This window comes from Thermobia domestica, chromosome 6 (assembly GCF_964235325.1).
Source record: "Thermobia domestica chromosome 6, izTheDome1.hap1.1, whole genome shotgun sequence".
Taxonomy (NCBI): Eukaryota; Metazoa; Arthropoda; class Insecta; order Zygentoma; family Lepismatidae; genus Thermobia; species Thermobia domestica.
In genome coordinates this window covers 182,452,473-182,474,107 of record NC_137459.1, presented here as the reverse complement: position 1 = coordinate 182,474,107, position 21,635 = coordinate 182,452,473, and the positions used below count along the sequence as shown (strand labels likewise).

Genomic DNA, 21,635 nt, shown 5'->3' with positions numbered 1-21,635 from the left:
AAAATACATGTTTCAGAATCCTAAGGTACTCACGCAACAATTTCTATACAGGGAGTTTGGTTACTGACATGCAACCTGAGGTACTCACCAACTACGTCTATACAAATTGTTGCGGAAGTACCACAGGATTCTGAAACATAGATATTTAGACAGGACACATACTAGTTCTTAAGTGAATTCTTGACCCGGCTACGATATGTCGCATAATTTTGCAGCTATGAACCTTTAAAATTCATTTTTCATGTTTTTTGCAGCCTATAACTCCGAAAGCAAGCATTTGTGCACCCAGGTTGGTCTATATTTTTTGTGTTAACTTGGTGTTAGGAATCACCTGCCAAACGTTGTCGGCGTTGTTTCGCAACACCCTATATATATGGCGGACAGTGTGTTGGACAGTATAAATGGGTCCCATATGTCAGGTAATTTTACAGTTAATACTAAATGTGGTAAATGTAAAAGAGTATTGAAAAACGGCATAAAGTGTGAAATATGCAGGGAGTTCTTTCATTTTGGCAAGTGCAGTGCAGTTGACAAAAATTCCAATATTTTAAGCTGGTCTTGCATGTCGTGTAGTAGCTGTGAAAAAACAAATGACAATCAACTTAGTGAGGTATCAATTTCAGCTGAGTTTGTTTCAAATCTTCTTGAGGAACTACATTCATTACGTAAAGTTGTCGAACTCTTAGCGCAAGATATCCAGCAACTACAACGCCAAGATAAATTTCAACAATTGGGCCAAGAATCGTTAAGTACAAGGCAAAATAGAAAGACCTGGAGCGACATCGTAAGAATTACGGCCGAAGTCCCAAATGCTACTAGTGAACCTAATAACAGCGCGAAGATACCATCTTTTTCCAGTTGGAAATCACAATATAGTGGAAATTCTAGCCCTCCGAAAATCATTTGTAGCCCTATCCACAACGCAAGTGCAAGAGCAAATTGCCAATGGAGTGTCAAAGCTGCAGAGAGACACGACACTGTGTGCAACCCAAATACTAAGGGTAAACTACTGGGTAATAAAGTATCAGGTCTACAATACGATTATAATATTGAAACAAAAAACAGATTCAGTGAGTTAAGTGGCCAGTGTGATAGTGTAAAGCAAGTTAGCCTAGGAAATAGGCCTATTCAAGTGCGACGTGTAGATCGTTTAAACCAGCAGGATCGCCCAAGATTTCCGTCACAGGATTCAAGCAGTAAGTCATGTTTTGGTGTTGAAAATGGAAACTCAATTTCAGTAAATCGGGTAAAAAAAGTGCAAGGGAAGGTGTTCATTGTAGGAGATAGTCACGGTCGTGGTCTTGCTTCCAGATTAATGCAGGAGTGTGATGATATGAACGTAGTAGGTATTGTTAAGCCTGGTGCAAAACTAAATAACGTTGTAAATTCATGTGTGGACCAGAAATCATTCTCAGATACTGATACTGTTGTACTTATAGGAGGCACTAATGATGTGTCAAAAAATGAGTCTGAAGATGCTGTCCGTGTTTTGAAGACTACACTCAGCACTCTTACTCATACAAATGTAATAGTAGTTAATCTGCCACACCGGCATGATCTATTGAAGAGTTCTTGTGTTAACTCAGAAGTACATAAAACAAATAGCATCATTAGTAAAGTTTGTAGTCGATTTAAAAATGTACAGTTATTAGATGTAAGTAGTCTTCCACGAGAATTTCACACCCATCATGGTTTACATTTGAATAATCTAGGAAAGCGTCATGTATGTGAAAATTTAAGTAATATGATTAAGGCTCAGAACAGGAACAGGGATCCCATTCCTCTTACTTTCCCCCGTACAGGTCTTAGCAATGATAATACAGTATCGTTTGCAGCCGGACAAAATAACGTAAAAAATGTAACTTTTTTAGCACACCAGATGGAAAATTCGAATCCAAGATAGCTAACACAATAAGTATTTTTCATCAGAATGTACAAGGGATCCAGAATAAACTCGAATACTTTGATGTACTTTTAGCTGATGATTTGAAAGAATGTAAGGTTATTTGTCTTGGTGAACACTGGCTAAATGATACACTTATTAAGGAGGTCAATTTTGAAAACTTTAATCTTATCACTAAATTCTCTCGTGTTTCACACGAACGTGGAGGTGTATGCATCTTTGTTCACAACAGTTTAAAAGCTTCTGAAATAGATATTACAAAATTTACCTGTGAATTTGACTTTGAAGCTGTAGCCATTAAATTACCAAGTGTTAACATTTGTATTATATGCATTTATAGGTCGCCATCCGGCATATTTACTGTTTTCTTAAAGAAACTCGAAAGTCTTTTGGACTTCATACGAAAAGACTTTGAAAAAATGATCATCTGTGGTGATATTAATGTAAATTGGATAGTGGAAGCAAAAAAGAAATCCGATCTACGAGATCTACTGAATGTGTACAATCTCCAAGCGCTAGTGGATGTACCGACACGTCATAATAAAAGTGCGCTAGATCAGTTCATAATTAGTAAAAATCAATTTGCCTATAACCTTGAAGTATTTGATCCCGGTTTCTCTGATCATGATGCGATTATTTTAAAAATCACTTTAAACGATACCACTGTTCTTAAGTCTAAAGTATACACAGTTACAAAGAGAATTTTCTCCACTCATAATATGAAATATCTAAATTTCTTGCTTTCTCACGAGCCTTGGAATGGCATATATAATACGTCTAACACTGAATATAAGTTTAAATACTTCTTTGAAACTTTCTTACATTACTTCAATATGGCGTTTCCAAAAGTTACTCGTAAAATCCGGACGTCGTCCACTAAATCGTGGTTAACTAAAGGCATTAAAATTTCTAAAAGTAACCTATTTAGATATAATAGATTACTCAAAATAAATACATCACTTCCTCACAGCTTTCGAAATTATATTTTTAAGTACAGGAAAATATACAGAAGAGTAATTAAAACAGCTAAATTACTATCAAATAGCTCCACAATACTTAATTCTACTAATAAAGCTAAAACTATGTGGAAAATCTTAAATGGTAGAACAAACAACAAAAAGAGCGACTTTGAGTATGTTAAAGTTGGGGACGAAATTATTAAAGAACCTAAGCGGATTGCAGATGTCTTCAATGATTATTTTCTAGATAGTGTACTATTACCTGACCCCATACAAGCGAGTTATGACGACTCGATGAAATTTCAAATGCATTCACATACGATCTTTTTAATTCCAGCAACAGTAGAGGAGTTACGGAAAATATTGAGTAAGATGTCTAATTCGGGATCTTCAGGTTTTGATGAAGTTCCAGTGACTGTTATTAAATTTTGTTTTCCTTTCATTGTAAATCATCTCTGTTATTTAGTTAACCTATCTCTTGAGAAAGGATGTTTTCCATCAGTGTTAAAAGTGGCAAAAGTAATTCCTCTCCATAAAAAGGGGAGTATGCATGATGTAAGAAATTATCGCCCAGTCTCCATTCTTTCCACGTTTTCAAAAATTTTTGAATATGTGATGAAGTCACGACTCTGCAATTTTTTGAAGTCATGTAACTTACTATCACCATCACAACATGGCTTCCAAAATAAGAAAAGTATTGAAACAGCCTTGTTTGATTACATGTCCAATATAGCTCTTGAATTAAAAAACAGTAAATATGTTGTTGGCCTATTCATCGACTTATCCAAAGCTTTTGATACAATTGATCATGCTATTCTTTTAAGCAAGTTGTATGCTTATGGTATTAGAGGAGTAGCTCACAACTGGTTTCTCTCTTATTTATCCAGTAGGCAACAAGCGGTACAAATATCAAAATTAGCTGCAGATGGGTTTCAAACAACTTGTTCGTCTTTATCAACTGTAGTCAGAGGTGTTCCTCAAGGTTCCATTTTGGGTCCTATTCTCTTCCTGATATATATAAATGACTTGTTAGAATTTATGCATCCAGCGAAATGTATTCTATATGCTGATGACATCAGTATGATAATATCAGGAAAATCAATAGAAGAAGTTGAGAGGAAATCTGACATTTTTACGGACAAATTAGTAAAATGGATAACAGCGAATAGGTTAATTATAAATCATGATAAATCGATCCTCTTACATTTTCATTTTCCAGGAAAACCGCGTATATCACCTAGAATAAAAATATCTTCTAACTTACTCCAATATTCTTGCATAACAAAGCTTTTAGGTGTAATCATAAGTGATGATCTTTCATGGTCTGCTCATATCTCCACTTTAAACAAGAAACTAAGTAGCGTGTGTTTTGCCTTATACAAACTTCAAGGTACTGTATCGAGAGAAGCACTTCTTAGCTTTTACTACGCCAAGTTTAATTCATTAATTAACTTCGGCATAATACACTGGGGATCTGCTGAAAATAGTTTAAGCACTTTCCGATTGCAAAAGAAAGCGATTAGAATAATTTTTGGGTTACCCACAAAATCGTCATGTAAAAAGGTTTTCATAGAAGCAAAAATTTTAACACTCCCCAGTTTATACATCTATAAATCTATTCTTTTTACTGTGAAAAACAAGCATCTTTTTATCTTTAATAAAAATGTTCATAGCCATAATACAAGACAAGGTAGTGACATATTTGTGATGCATCAAAAATATGCTAATATAAGCAAAACCGTGTACATGAATTGTGTCAGATTGTATAATAAACTTCCTTTGTACTTGAAAAATATGACCAATGTTTCCATTCTTGGTAAGACTTTATATAATCTACTCAGTGAAAAGTGCTATTACACAATTAAAGAATATTTAAATGACTCATTAACTGAAGAGTTGGAAACAGATACTTACCCGTGAGTACATGCCTGGTGTGGTAGAAACAGTTACCTAATTATGTGGTTTTGTATTTTTAGAAAGATTGCATGATGTATACTTCTGGTACTTGACAATATTGTATGTTTTTTTTTCTTTCTTTCTGACAACTGTAATGCTTACATGAGAATTTCTCATGCTTTGTAAGCTAATGAAACAGGCAAATAAATGAAATGAAATGAAATGAAATATATATATATATATATATATATATATATATATATATATATATATATATATATATATACGAAAGGGGCAGTCAAAAAGTTCCGAGAATTCTGTTGTAGCTCTTAATTACTACAATATAAGTACATAATTACTTAATCGCCTTGAAAGTTGGCACCTTTGCAACACATACAAACTTGTTCCATGCCTCCTGCGATTGGTTGACAGACGAAAGGCCTCTTGTGTATATTTGGAAGTTCAACCTTTGCGTTGGTTTTGATCTCTTCTACGTTGGCGAAATGAAAAAGACCCATTATTAGCTTTGAGAAGAGCCAAACATCCTATGGTGTTAAACTGTTTTCAATGCTATCGAAGTCTGTGAAGCTGATTTCCCTAATTTTCGCATGAACTTGATGTTTGCACGTGCTTGGTCTATGGAAAATTGCATCAGCTGATCACCACACACACACACTCCTTCGTTCAGCTACATTACTCGTATACTGCCTATTATGACCTGTTAATATTTGTCAAAGTCATAATTAGGATACTGTACAAGATTCATTGTAAACGCATCACAAATGCCAAAAGTAGAACGACATTCTGGGAACTTCCTGACTGCTCCTCGTTTATATATATTTCGTTCCTGAAAATCTATGTTGGTTAAATAGCTATACTTACTTCTGTGCTACTGAGTGAACCCAGTGATGCTATTCAGGCGGTTCGCACTGGGTTGCTAGAATCGATTTTCAAAATTTTCTCTTCACCTATAGATCCAAAACTTACGAAAGAAAATTAATTAACTAATACATTTTTTAAAAGTCAATATTCAAAATATCAACGTTAGCTGTATGCTATATGACTTAATCCTAGTTACTACTACTACTACTAATATCATTAGAATAAATAACAATAACAATATAATCCATATAATAACAATAGCAATATAATAATAATATGAACACTAATTCAACTTACTATATTGATCATAGAGCCGGTTTTTGAATGATTTGGATGACACCACTGAGTGAACCATATTAAATACTTCAACAAACAATACGTCTTTGTTTTATTCCATAGATAGAAGTACATGCTTTGTGAAGAAATACAGTGGTTAAATAGAGAGCAATGGAGTATCCAAGGGAACTAAGGAAACTTGAGTCCCCCTTCCATACACACTCTAAAGCAGGTTCTGGTTACGCTAGTAATAAAGACAGTAATATTTGATACGTTCCTCTGTATAAAATCAGATAAATGCTTTGTGTGTACAGTTGTCAAGCTTTCAAACAATTATGAAAAGGCATTAAAATATCAGTGTTAGCTGCAAATACACTCTCGCTGATTGATGTTCTTTGCTGCATATGTTTAATATTTTATTCATGGGACCTCCTCTTAGTCTCATTCATAGCGTGCTCACTGTGGACTCGCGTGATCGCAGATTCAAATATTAATTGAAGTGCAAAGTCTGAATACAAGACCAAGCAGTGGTGCAGATCCCTTTTGATGTTGTATATAGACATACAGCGAAATAACACTATAGTTTAATACAGAAGAAGAGTACGTTTCATTTGAGCTATTAGTGCAATTACGTGTGTTTCTTGCGTAGTATATTTACACGTGCAAAATGTTCTTAAATACCCTTGGTTATTACCTGAATCAAATTTGTAACTGGAGTAAAAACGAAGAAAAGAAAAGTGTCACACAGGCAATGAATCGTGTCGGCTTGTCGATACGATGTTGTATTTTCAATTGATTTGATTTTGTTTAATTCAAAACTGTATTTTCTATGAACTTTCTTAATTATGTGAATATAAATAATATCTGCTAAAAAAATAATAAAGCATAGCAGCTTAATGCAGTGGTTCTCAATCTTTTTTGACTGGCGACACACTTACTTGATTTCTTTCTTTTTTTTCTTTTTTTAAGCAACATGCTTTGAGTGTTTTCTGGAGATTCTCTCCCTTCCATTTACTACGTTCAATATACTAATTCTGACAACATAAATAATTAGAGCAACCCACATTATGCTTTATTTTTTTTTGTTTAATTATGCTTTATTTTTTTCAAATTATGCTTTATTGTTAATTTCAATCATTGTTTTACACTAATCGTTTATAATGTATAATATTTAATAATTAACAAAGTTTCTTTCATATTTAATGAATTTTCTACTTAATGCACTGTAAAGAGATATCTTTACTCGTTTTTTATTTGTATTTTTATTTTATTTATTTATTGATTTATTTATTGTCACTTGTGTGTGCCTTAGAGGTGCATATACAGTATATGCAGAAAGGGAAAATAAAAGATGCCACCAAAAAGTACTGAAAGTGTTTAAATTCAAGAGGTACATATAACAATATAGTGTGAAGTTCTTGTGCACTTTTTGTACATTTCGAATTTACACTTCTCTAATTCAGGGCGCGTACTGACTATAAATCTTTAAACGTTACTTCAACTTTTTCTCACAGAACTCCATAGTTACACTTAGAAGAAAAACATTGTTTATTCATTGTTGGCGGAAAGTTTTTTTTTCTTCTTTTCCTTTCTTCTTTTCTCCACTTCAAAGAACTACACCGAAAAATTTACAGAATAAAAATAAGCTTTTCATATGCTTTATGCTTTATTTTCTAAAATTATGCTTTATTATCTTTTAAACTTAGTTGTTTCTGGACCCTTAGACAACCACAATCATGTTCAAGATACCAACCATATGTGTAAATTGCTGTTATGCTTTTTATGCTTTGGGGTTGCCCTATAAATAATTTAATGCTGTATCTGCTTTCTTTAGCATGAATGGATTCAGAAGTTTTTTTCCCTTTGTTTTGTTTTCACTATGTAAAGGATTAAAACAACAATGATCATGGATCAAAATAACAAAAAAGTGAATAAAAATAAAATAAATAAATAAAATAAATAAATATTTTCATAACGTGGACCATATTTTCTTTGCATTATCTGTTTATGGCCTAAAATCTAGCATGCGGTATAGCGGTATGGCTCCGGCTCGATCCCTGGATTGTACTTGTCTTGGAGATAAACCCACTGCTATATATTCCCTTGGTCCCCTTTTATGTAGACTTGGTACAGAAAAAGATGTTAAACTACCAAAGTAGTTAATGAATCATCCAATTATTTGCAGCTGAGTTCAAATTAGGGCAAGATGGAACTCTCGAACTGTCACTCTGCTTGTGTCCCTGACTAAATTAAGTTTCCCTATAGGTTCACTGTAAATAAGAAACTAGACTTTGAATATGCTTTTCGTGAGGATGCTAAATTTGTTAGAACGTTCATTGTCAAATTTGAATTCCGCAAAACTCGAATATTTCTTGAAAAATAATTATCTTCGTTTGCTTATTTATCAAGAGCGTTTCTGTTACATCGTCTGCTATATCTTAAAGTGAAAACGATAAACAATGTAAAATAAGACAGATGCTGAAAAATAAGCAAGGCACAATCTAAGCGTTTGTCTAGTGGAATTAGAGGAATAATTTACAAAGAAACAAATAGGAATGTCCCTATTGGAATATGAACTAACTACGTCCAAAATACGAAACTCAGTGCCAACTACTTAGTTACAAATAAAGCTACTCACGAAACGAAATGAGACATTTTCATGATGAAACACGAGACGAGAAAGAGAATTTCCACTTGAAAAAGACATACTTTTCAAGATGAAACAGCACTTAAACAATACTTTTTTAAGACGAGCCTGCCCGAAATAACGTCTCGAGAGCAACACAGCCTACAAATCTTTAGTAAAGGTAGGTATTTATTTTATTAAAAAATCTACTTTAATGAAAAAAAATCAATTTTAATCTTCATTTGTAAGTCTTTATGCTGTTTAGGCTAGAGAAAACGGATTTTTAATAAAAGTGGATTATTCTGGCTTAATGATAACAGGGGAGGAAACAAGAAGCGCTGAGCAAGCCAATGGCACCATCATCTCACATAACCAGTCATCCCTTGCAATAGAAAAGTGAGCCCTCTATCGGAGACGAGTGTATTTCTCAACTCTAATGACTAGATTCTGACTGTTATATTGGTTGATTGGATTAGTATTTATTCAGCACCAAGGATATATTAGACATGGATTTATAGTTTAATGTAGGTATCCGAACCACATGAGCTCACGCCGGAAATTGAACCCGTATTTCCAGCACCGAAAACACATGAGCTAACCGTATCGCTGCGTGGGAGCTCACTAATTGTTAGATACCCACATATTTCCTATAAGCAATTTGGTGCACTCACTGGAAATAATTTTCATTATATTGTTCATATCAGTATGCTATTTTAAATCAGTTTTTCACGAGTTATCTTCAAATAGCAAATAGTCGGTGCAGGGGCACCGCTGAACGCAACAAAAAGTATTTCAACTTCGTATAGTATATATATTTTTTTCTTTCTCGTTTCCACACAGCTTTCCAGAACTGCAAGCTAGTATGTGTTTGAAAAATATTTCACATGCACACACAGAGATTGAGCATACATCTCACAGTATGTTTTTGCCAGATTACAAATATCTCGTATCTCCATAGCCTCCAACGTTGAGAAATTTGTCATAAAACTAATTAGTAGTCTGCTGGTACATGGCTGTTTTAGATAATTCTCCCCCTGTCTTTCTTTTGTGGAAACAAAGAGATAGTGGGGAGAATTAAAGCTTAACGTTTATCGTTCTGAAACAAAAAGTCTCTTCTACAATTTACAGTGAACATAAGCATATTTGTATTTCTACTTTCAACTGCAATGAAGTTACCGGTAAATCTCAAAGGCTTCTGGTTTTCGATATATATATATATATATATATATATATATATATATATATATATATATATATATATATATATTTCATTTTTATCATCTTTTAGGATTTTCTTTTCAGTTTCAGGTGCTGTGGACCACGTAAAGTTCCTTTAGCGTAACTCCAGTTATGTTCCCTTTGCAACATTCTGTGTTTCCGTTTTTGGTACCCCCCCCCCAAAAAAAATGAGGCATACGTGAAAAACCGTAGGTTACATGTGTAAATCCTGTAGTTTTTGGTACGACTATAGGTACCATTCTGCAGCAAACGTGTAACTGAAAACATGTGTTTTATATGCACTTTCTTTATAAATGATCCGAATAAACCTACTTTCCATACGAAAGATATATCTCTATATGGGCGGTCAGGATCTCACATACAGATGAACATCTACAACATATATCTTACGTAAGTAACATGCAATATACGGAAGATTGTTAGATGTCAGACATTCTGCAGCGGCATGATGTAACATCTAAGCGGGAAAAAGGCAATACCCATGTGGCATATGGATAACGTATGCTCCGTATAAATTTCCGTAGTAAACATATGGATTCCGTATATTTGTACAGTATACTGCTGTCCGGATAACAGATTTTTCTCAGTACATAAAGGAAGCGCTTCCGCCTCCTTGCATCGCATTCTGTCAACTTTATGTCCATATTATGGAGGTTATTTCTGATTGAAACCTCCTAATTGATACAAGAATGGAGAGTACCAAAAAGATGAACTACCTAAAACAGTTATTTCCAACTAGATGCTCTGTCACGTTACAGTATGCTGCTCATGTTCTCCCCACACAGAGCAAAGAGAACACAGCAAACCTAGCGTTGACGGAAGACAATGGCGACAAGCAAACAAGACCGGGTCGATGTTTTGCAGTCCAAAACTAATCAAACATTTATTCTATTCCACCTAACTCGTTCCCATTCCTCTTTTACTTAAACTGTTTTCTCTCTTTTGGCTCTGAACTTCCACGTGGTAGACCCGGATTCGATTCCCGCTTCAAGCTCATGCGGTTCGGATTCCACGTTAAGCTGTAGGTCCACGTCTCACATAGCCTCTCTGCTGAAAGGGGCGTTAAACTGAAAATCAACTCAAATCAAATCTCTTTTGACTCTGATCGTAAACGCCTGGTCTTACCTCATACATCGGCGAGTTGGAAATGACTGATTTTGATATTCTCAAATTCTTCAGCTAGCGAAGAATCTCTTTTTGCAAGAAATTTCAACCTATAATTTTGTACACACCGCACATAGTATTCCCCACGTAAACTCCGTATTAAGTTTATCCGAACCACATAGGCTTTTACTGAGAATCAAACCTTTGTCTTCCGCTTCAAAGGCAAAAACGCTAATCATGCAGTATAAGAGATATTTGGAACTTTTTTCCTAATAAATAAACATTTTGAGTAGATCGATTTAATATTCACATCATGTAGCTTAAAGCAAGATTGTATAAAACGATATCACTTGAGTGCATTCGATGCTGTTCCATTGGGAATCGAACCCGGGACCACTTTTACAGAATGCAATCATCTTAGGCACTTTGCTACAAATTGTCATATTTTATCTTCTCATAAGTACTTATAATAATAACACATTTTAAACATCATTGTGGAAAAAGAATAAAAACTCTTTCAACTTAATGTGTTCTTACGATTATGCTCTTTAGGCTAAAGAAGACGGATTCTTAAGACAAGTGAATGATCATGGAAGATTTGGTGGATTGTAATATGGAAGGAAACGAGATTACACCAATGAAACCCATGGGCACAATGTTGTTCACCACAAACTTACTTGGCCGGTAAACGAACTAGGAGCCCCACACAACAGAAGTAACTGAGTCGCCGTGTGGCTTAGTGTGATCCTTACACGGCGCAAATAACAGTGAAAACTCTGAAACTTATCTCGTGTTTCTAAATAAACTCTGTCTATTACCCTTACTAAGTACTTATGAGTATTAATATGAATAGACCAGAAGTATCCCGTATGTTGCAACAAAGAGAACCCTGTTGTTAATGATTGTGTGAAAAATAAATACATCTTGAAACTACTTTATTTTACATAGCACCTTTTCGTAGTTTTCCTGTTGAAATTCGATTCTCCTCCCTCCCCTTCCCTCGTTCAGTTTGAAGCAGTGCTCCCTGTGGCTCTTTCATTTTGTGGGCAACTATTTAAAAAAAATATTCAAAAAAAAATGATAAATGGAGCGGCACCATTTTCACCGCTTCAGAAGAGAACAAGAAAGGCTGCATTGTATTCGCATGCAGCATGCAAATTGCGTGCATCGAACCAGTGACAGCTATTCAATTCTTAATGGAGGGTTCCCGTAGATTTGAGTGGGGCGAAAAGTGCGGCTACGAAATTCGGCTACAACTACCTACATCAGATGTGATGGATTGTACAGCCAAAACACTGACAGAAATATGATTATGCTTGGGAAGATCTTTTTTAATGCTGCAATAGCATACACGAAACGGAAGCAATTTTCATCAACTATAATTTCATCATCTACAATATCACATTTCGTATTCATATGTTGTGCGATACTTTAATGAATTGTTTTGGATTCAGAATTCAAACCAAAAGCAAGTACAACAAAACCAGTGATGTAGCAAAAGGGTCTTCGGTTCAGACCTACTAAGCATGATGTTGGATATTTTAATCAATCTTACTTGCAATTTGAAATATATACAAACAATGAATTTTAAATATCGCTTGTTTTTTCTAGTTCGTCGAGATATCTGTACCTTTTTCTGAGAAAAAGGTATTGGTACTCCCACGAATATATTATTCTACAAATTCTGATTAGCTGCAAAGGCAGTTATTAAAATTTAAACAGGTGGAAGATACTAATAGGGGCTTCAATATATTATTCATATTTCCTTTTAAATGCACACAATATACTCCTGTTCCAGTCTTCAACTTTTTAAAAAAATCATGTAACAATCACAAAAATGAAGAAATTGTTAGAGAAAGCCAAGGATGAGGGAAGTGTGCGGAATCAATACTATTGGTCTTCTTAGATGAACAATGCGTTTTGTATGACCATACTGTTCCTTCGAGGAAAACAGTAAGCGGATAATACTATATAAAAGTTCCAAAATATGAACTACAAAGAAAAGTTGCCGCAATGCAATCTCAGTATACAGACAGCGGGTGAGTTCTGAACCAAAACAATGATCCGCCACAAGTGCTGTTGTAAGTTAAGCTGCTATCGACGAACTGGGAGGATGGTATTATGACCTACTCACCGTATTCACACAATCTTCTGCCAAGTGACTTTTTATGTGTTTCTTGAAGTAAAAAATATGCGGTCCCGTATTTCACGCTTTCAAATAAATCTGAGATATGTATTCTCAATAAACTTTCAGTAGTCAGGTTACCACAGTGTAGATCTATAAACAGATGGGACAATACCGAATGCAGCAAGAGTACGTCGAAGGATACTAATATAATTAACTATGTGTTATTACTGTCTCCTGTGATGCAGTATCTCCTTATTTTTTGAATCTCCCTCGTACTGTATGAAGCACAAACGTAAACACTAGAAAAGTGCGATGAAAAACGGCTGGAAACACAACGAATGCGAGTCTGGAGAAGAATGGAGACATTTACCTGACGGATTGATAAACCAATTGGGAAGTGGTAGCAAAAGATAGGGAGAAGATGAGCTGCGCAGAGTCAAACGCAGTAATTATTGTAAGAACACAATTCCAAAACGTTAAAGGTTTACAACAAGGGTAGCTCTTTGTTATATATCTTTGCTATCACCATTAAACTATACAAACTAAATAGCTACATAGAAAGTTGCTAATAACAATGTTGTTCATATTCCTTCCTGGCTCGAAAGTGTTCCCAGTCTTGCTAAAAAATATATAGCTTGAATTTACCAACATTATTTATCTAAAACACATTCTTTTAAACTCAATATTTTTAACACTAATACTAAAATTTACTTCCCAAGAACTCAATATAATTTATTTAGAGATGATATATGAATATGTATTGCTAGTAGATACTTTGAATTGGCGTTCTTCAATGTCATATTTTCAGCAAGAAAGCACTTCTAGCAGAATATGTTATGTGAGACGGAGAATCCTAACATTATGAGCTTCTACCGGAAATCGAACCCGGATATCCTTCATAGAGAACGAGAATTCTATGTATTTAACTACAGAATTGCTCTGCGTGTCAGCTTATAAATACTGTGTGTCGGTCTTCCCGTAGCTTTCTTATGTGATTCCCCACTATGAATTTTATGTATTATATCCATCATGAGTGCAGAGAGTTGTTATTTTAAAGGTGTAGAACTCTTGTTACATATCTTGATTAATTACTAAAAATTGAACTATCATCATAACGTATAATTTGCATGTCTAGGAAACTGGTCAGATCACATACAATGTTATTTTTTTTATGTTGCCACAGAAAACTTATTATGATCAACAAGTTAGTTCCCATCATAAGTCAAACATCAGTATAGATTATAGCATACAAGATATTAACATTATTTCTGATGTGTATCATCTGTGCCTTAAAATGAATCAGCTAAATTTTGACATTTCTTGCTAGTAATTTCAATCCAGTTTTCTTCGTCGCTTCTTACAGCATCTTGAGGCTTGTTTAAGTCCAAACGGGCTACGCTTGAGGCATATACTCTGCTTCTTCTATCACTAAAGACATTGGATTGTTCTATATAGACTTCTTCCTGAAGTTCATCTTGCAAAAATATGGTTTTAACAAACGGTTGGACCTCAAATTTCTCTAGAACTGGTACAGCAAGCAAAGCTCGTACACGTATTTCAAGTCTCGCCACCAAATTAAAAGATACCGGCATTGTATATATATCCTTTGGCAAACAACGGACTTTGGAATGTTTACTTCCGGCATTTGCTCTCCTTACACGAAACGCTCAGCGAGTTTGAATTATTTTTGCACACGTTGATCGCAATACAAGTTTCTATTTTTGCTTTCTTCGTACGTGGTGCATAGTAATTTCACCTTTGATCAGACTTAATTATTTAATCATAAGATTTTGGCATTAGAAATGACTCTGCTCAACAAGCAATAGAAATATATTCATCACTAGTTTTTCACATCGGAGGTTTTCTCTCATGTTAGCTCAGACGTAAGACTATCCTAATAAATTCCGTATTCTAGCTTCTGTTGGTATAAGCACTGAGGATGTCAATTTTTCACGACGTTCACTGACTAACGTGATTATTTTAAACGTTGTTTCCAAATGGTATCATTACCACGACTACATCTAACATTCTTGAAGTAATTCACATTTAAAAAAAAAAATATCTTTATGTACCGTAATAAAAATAAATCCAGATTTCTAAGTACAATTATCATTTATTATTATTATTATTATTATTATTATTATTATTATTATTATTATTATTATTATTATTAATAATAATAATATATAATTACTATGGAATGTATACGTAATTTTCAGTTCCAAAAATCGTAAGTGATTTAAATTTTACATTCTTCGTCCATGAGTAAGTTTAGATGGGATTTTGCTACCTTCTGATGTTTAACCCGTTCATTTAAGTAAATGATGACAGTGTTAATGCTTTAGCCCAGTGTTCTTTAAATAAATCACTTGAATTTAACATTGGTCTAATTGTGTCAACAATTGTTTTATTTTACGTTTTTCATTCCCGTTTTATACGAGAGTGTATAGGTTGTTGTGATCCCTCAGTTCGTACAAATCCTCTTCTTGTTTGCAGCGTCTGTTCTGAATACTTTACCTATGTGGCATACTGTTTCCACTTCATTCAGAAACTGGTTGTGAAAGTTTAAATATATAATTATTGTGTTTTCTTCAGCATTGAGTCTCTCACCAACTATATAGATTCTCAAGGCTCGATACTTAAATCGGGGATGATAAGCGTTGGCAGTTGCACAACTATCATTGAATTGTTCGTTTACTTTATTGAAAATGATGGCCACTTCACGTGTAAGAATAACCAAAAACGACCGATATTAGTGTCTAATCTATAGTTTTCGCGGTCGCTGAGATGAATAGTGATAAACCCGTTGCCGTTCAAGTCCAAATTCATCCCCTATGCGAAGATGAATCCTAAGGGGTAGATGTCCAAATACTTTACATAAACCTATTCTCCCGTTTGAAGGACGGGTCTTTTCAGCTAGTCTGAGTAATAAAATCAGAAATTTTAAACTGATATCATTTTATGTCAAGCAGGTTTGATTTTAAAACAAACTATACATTTATTTAAGTTGATCATTCTTAACGCCTTTTTGTATGAATTTCAGACGAACATGTTGCATAATTTTGAGCAAATGTATTTCTTTTCAAGATATTGGTCTTTGAGGTTGATAGACTATTAAGAGGAAATAATTTGTACATTCGAGAATTGTTGACTCTTTTAATGTAAGAAGTGCTCTGATCGTGGATTTTGTATTTATGTTTATCGAATGGTCACTTATACACAATTAGTCCTTACACTGGTCTTTTTACTTCTTAGTATAACGTATTTCATGTTGAGTACTTTATATTTTACAGGTCTCTAAATACAACTCTTGGAGTTGGCCTGAACAAGATTTCCATCTTAGTAATGGAGTCAAACGAGGATTGGGTATACAGTACGTATACTTTGAATATTAGGCGCCATAGTGCATCCTATAATGAACATCCCTTCGACCCAGGAATCAAGCACTCTGTGTGTAGCTTAAGCCAGGTAACTTTTACATCTAACTGCAATAATATAGAAGTTTGCTTTGTGTACTGTAAAGTCTAAATTTGAATCATTATATGTCTTATTGTTTTGTTTAGAGGCTTGCTTCATAAAGAGATAGCAGTCACATAATTTAAAGGAGTTTACAGTGGAGCCAGAAATATTCCAAACGTTGTAGTTAGACACACGCTGCAACTTCAGGTGTAACTTGATTTTCTTATTTTCCAACGTGTTCCAAACCATCGCACATGTAACAACATTGCAAGGCTTGAAATTGTATATATATATATATATAATTTCAAGCCTTGCAAGTGATCCCAGGTTTGATTCCCGGTGAGAGAGCCTTGAAATTTGAACGCATGATCGATGGAATTCCACTTTAAACTTTATTCCTATATCTCATACAGCCTCAGTTCTGAAATGAACGTCAAACTCAAATGCAACCAAATCTTTTAATTTTCATATATCTTATCATTTACTGTAAAGAATTTTACGACAGTGGTTCTTAAACTGTGGTGTTCGTACTATAGGGGTAAGCGTATTGCTTGAAGGAGGTACTCGAACAGCTCTAGAAAAGTGACAAACGCTGTCCCAGGACATGTTCTGCCCTTTTTAAAGACTATCCCCGAACTGTTACATGAATATGCAACGGTCGATTTATTTTGAGGCAGTATATAGTCTGGGGTTCTAGCTATTAGCTTTCAGATAATATTATCGTAATGTTAACTCCTAAGCTAGTACTAAGGGGGAGACTTGAATTCGACAGAAGCTTTGTTTTTGGAGGTAGGGGGACGAGCTTTCTACGTTAAGCAATATTTTCCGTAAACTTTACTTCTGTTGTGCAAAGAATAGGCATTCTGCTATTTGTGAATATTTAAAAATGAGTTGGAAGAAGTAGTTTTTCTTTAAATTTGTCGATCTTTTTCTATATTATCCTATAATAAAAAAAACAATGTAAGATTTGCAATTAACACAATTGTAAAATTTCTAAAAAATGATGATTATGAAGGTAAGCAGTCGGTATGCACTTAACTATGTTATGAGAGGTTGAATGGTCCCGTTGATTTTTAACGGTATTGAGTAGACCTTAATAATTACTAACTAACTCTATGGCCTAAACCCGGAGGTTCAATGCGACATTGACAGAAACTCTCTATTGACTTCTATCTTTACCCAACTTGATCCAGTTTCTACTTTGTATTCTTTTTTCTGCGAGATCCATCTTAATATTGTCCTCCCATCTGCGTTTAGGTATTCCTAATGGGCGTTTTCCGATTGAATTTCCAGTTAAAACGTTGAAAGCGTTTCTACTTTCTTTCATTCTGGCTACGTAACCTATCCAGCAGAGTCTCCTAGATTTGATTACCCTAACAATGTTTGATAAATGGTATAAATTATGCAGTTCCTCATTATGAAGTTTCCGCTAGTCCCCATTCTCGCTCTTTTTTGCTCCTAATATTCATCTCAGAAGACCTTTATACGTCATCATTTATTTTTAGTCCATTGATTTAAATGGTCAACTATTTCTCTGCTATCTTTGAGCTGAAGTTTTAATGATGCAATTTTACTAATTTCATCTATATATATTTGATTAAATTTCAAGAAATAAAATAAACATATTAAAATCCAAGTTCGTTTTAAAGAAGACAGAAAAAAATCCCAATTTAAATCAAAGGTTAAAACCGAGATGACGCAGATATTCTACGCCGTTAAGTGGATTTATCCTAGACTGTGAACTAGATCAGTGATTTTCAAAATTTCGCTACTCGCGCACTGGCGGAAGATAGAATGAAATGTATGAGATTGGCAAAGTAAAAAATATTGCACTTCATTTAGATATTTACTTCTAGTTTATTATTGAGGTAATGAATTTGAAAATTAAGAGTCATAACAGGCGTTTTACTTTTGGGCTTGAAATATTATAGTCACATAAATGGGTAACTTGTTTTCTCTGAAAATCATTTTTATGGTCTCAGGGCGACATTTCCTGCTGTTTATTTGCCAAAATGTCATTTTGCTATTTCATGACGTTGACAGTTCAAGACGTAGAGAGCAACAATATCTACACAGTTTTTGTATTTTGTTGTTTTGTAGATTCAATACGTTGAGAGTTCAAGACGTATAGGACATCAATGTCTATCTTTTTTTTTTTTTTTTTTTTTTGTATTTTTGTTCACAGTTCAAGACGTAGAGTGGCATCAATGCCCTTTCAGTTTTTGTAGTTTGTTCTGTTGTGAATTCAAGATATTGACAATTCAAGACGTAGAATGGCATCAGTGTCCAGTCACTTTTTGTATTTTGTTGTTCAAGACATAGTGACATCAACGTTCAGTCAGTTTTTGTGTTTTGTCTTAATTGCACAGTGAGCAGAGAACATTGATTCACATGAATGCGTAGCTAATAAAATCACTAAAATGTTTCAAGCATTCTGCACAGATCGGGATATTCTTCACTAACAGATGTCCGAAAGTAGTTTAGTGACTTGTTTTCGAAGCTGGAATGTAGAGGTACATCACGACATTTTTTTTTCTGAAGAAACAAAACCTTAAAAAAAGTATGACGCGTATGATGTAGGTCATGGTGTAAGCATGCAGCATATACAACTGACACCATGGATCGTATATGTGGCTATGACAACCTGAGGGAGTTTGCCCAAGACCACATGATTGGCAATTGATAATATATGGTGAAATATTGCACACTATCAGTGCTATGTTACTTGTACACTTACCAACTGTTAATAAGATTACAATTATTAACAAATACTACAACTGATTGTGCACTTCAGAGGAAGATAGGGTTAACCGAGAGCAACACCACGTGGTTCCAAAGTGCAAAGATCTAAGTATCAAAATCTGCTAATGACAGACCAGTATGAACAATCCAGTGGTATTTGCATATGCGGGCAGGCACTAACGTGTCGAAAAAAATATTCAGCGTCTACTTACAAAACCATAGATAATACAATTGTGCCACTCTCATATTCAATACACCACAACACATTTGCTATTATCTCGCGTTTCCGATAAAAAAACAATTTGACACTTCACAGAGAGCGGACATCAGTGGATGTGGAAGTAATTGAGATACCATGAGTCACTACAATTTCAATATCCTACGTCTGAAAATGTGGTCGTGGCACTTCCATTTTTGCTCACATGTAGTCCCATAGTAGTTCCGGATCAAATCAATGCTACAAAAATACATCAAAGGATTATATAATAGGTTACTACCTTTCGTTGCAGCTATCTATCCATCATGACATGGCTCAGAATGCATAGATAACAGTTCACAATGTCTGAGGACAAAACTAACCACACGTAGGAAAATGGATATTGGGGTTTAAATTCCGTTGTGGCCCGGATAATCTCCAGGAATGAATCCTATAGAAAATGTTTGGGATATCCTAGAACTAAAATTACACAAATGGCCATACATACTATTTTTGAAGAAACAGAAAAACTTGAGGCGAATGCTACTACTTGTTACAGGAAGTTGTCAATGACTTACTGGATAATGCACCGTGGATTGACGTTCTACGTGCCTCCACCAAGTTCTAACTTCAACATCGGGAATGATTCCTCCTCCTGTTCTATTAAATAGTCTTCTTCTTGTTCAGCTTAAAAGACATTTAGTAAATTTATTATTGTAGATGCAGTACGAGAATTTGAGACTCACTCCCAAAGACTCGTATTTACACTCAGTATTTGCACAAAGGCTTCTTCCTCAAAATGGAAATGTCACTGAGTTTCGTTCTAAATGCCACTTCTAGCAGTGATAAACACGATTATTCACTTAATTGCAAAATTATATCAGTTTGAAATATTTACAAGTAAGGAAATCACATTATTTAAATGCACAATTATTAATATTTTCTTTTACATTAACTGGAGGGCACGTGAAAGTTCTTTTTAAGTGTGTGCTTATAATAGGTAAATAACTTTCATTTAGATCTTGTTAGTGACTGTGGTTGACAACAAGCGAGATAATACTCTTGATCTTCCCACGTCGGATCTTTGGACAATCTTAATGCAAAAGAGCCTGAACAAACACTGACAACTTCTGCTAAACCTCATATATATGCAAGGAATTCGAAATATATCTTGAAGCAATGCACATAAATTGCCATTGTCTCACCCCACTCTATCTTTATAAATGAAAGAGGATCCGTTACTGGTCTTTGTTTGCAAATGCAGTTCGAGTAGTTCTGCATTAATCTGTGTACGTTACCTTGGAAGTGACATCTTTTGCAGGAATCTTAAGTAATTCATGTAATGTCACACTCATCTGATTCATTATCACAAGTTAGCCTACCACGTCTCAATGTCTCTTTTTCTTGTTATAGTTGCATTTTTCATGTTCTGCGTCCTTATTCAGCACCGAGGTTATGAAAGCGGAAACCAACTATTAACATTGGCTTCGAAGAAGTAGTTGGCAGGTGCATACTACCATTAAAGATGATCAATTTCCCACTCCACTGTCTCACCTTCAAAGAGAGCGGTTTTTATAGGATCACGTGTTCTTACAAGCGTAGCTAAAGCATACTAAAGATGATAGTCTTGAGTAATTATTAAGATTCATATCAGTTATCAGGTTCCTTTTCTTTGTTAATAAATATGCCTTATCAAATGTGAACATTTTATAGATATGACTTCATCCTTATCTAGAAACCGCATATAATTTTATAGCGAATCATAACGAGGTTAGGGAAGTATCAGAGACTCGTGCATATTTTATTCGCTTTACTTCTAATGCGTAGTAGATTTCAAATACAGTAAATATTCTTGTTTATTAGTGTTAAAAGTGCAATGATAATGTGTATAACGTATGCTTAATGTCCATAACGATTTGTGTCAACGCAACGCAATGCAAAATTTGTGTTTTAGTTTGAGGTAATTCAGTAACAGTTATAATTACTTTTTTGCATTGCATTGCGTTTTGGATAGGCTGATACGGAATAAAGCACCTTTTTATTTTGGGAGTTAAGACGTGAAATAACTTTCATCAAATCTGTAGATACTATATCACCCAACAATTTAATTCCCTTTTAATATAATAGATACAATAAAATTTAAGAAAAAAATTGAATAGACTAAATCTATTTTACCTTTATATCCCCATTATGCACCAAAATAGAACAAAGACTCGATATCAGTG

General features: G+C 34.4%; 1 protein-coding gene and 1 long non-coding RNA gene across 5 annotated transcripts in view; one reads left to right on the top strand and one right to left on the bottom strand.

Moving 5' to 3' along the window:
* LOC145688349 (cadherin-like and PC-esterase domain-containing protein 1) overlaps nucleotides 1-21,635 on the top strand; it is a 1,309,510-nt gene that overhangs the window by 843,109 nt on the left and 444,766 nt on the right. For all 4 annotated transcript variants that reach the window (XM_081762492.1, XM_081762493.1, XM_081762494.1 and 1 more), the window contains one exon: nucleotides 16,307-16,481. In XM_081762492.1, the coding sequence (XP_081618618.1) occupies nucleotides 16,307-16,481 (175 nt within the window). The remainder of the gene's footprint in view (nucleotides 1-16,306; nucleotides 16,482-21,635) is intronic.
* LOC145688351 (uncharacterized) overlaps nucleotides 1-21,635 on the bottom strand; it is a 107,871-nt gene that overhangs the window by 64,755 nt on the left and 21,481 nt on the right. The window lies entirely within an intron of this gene.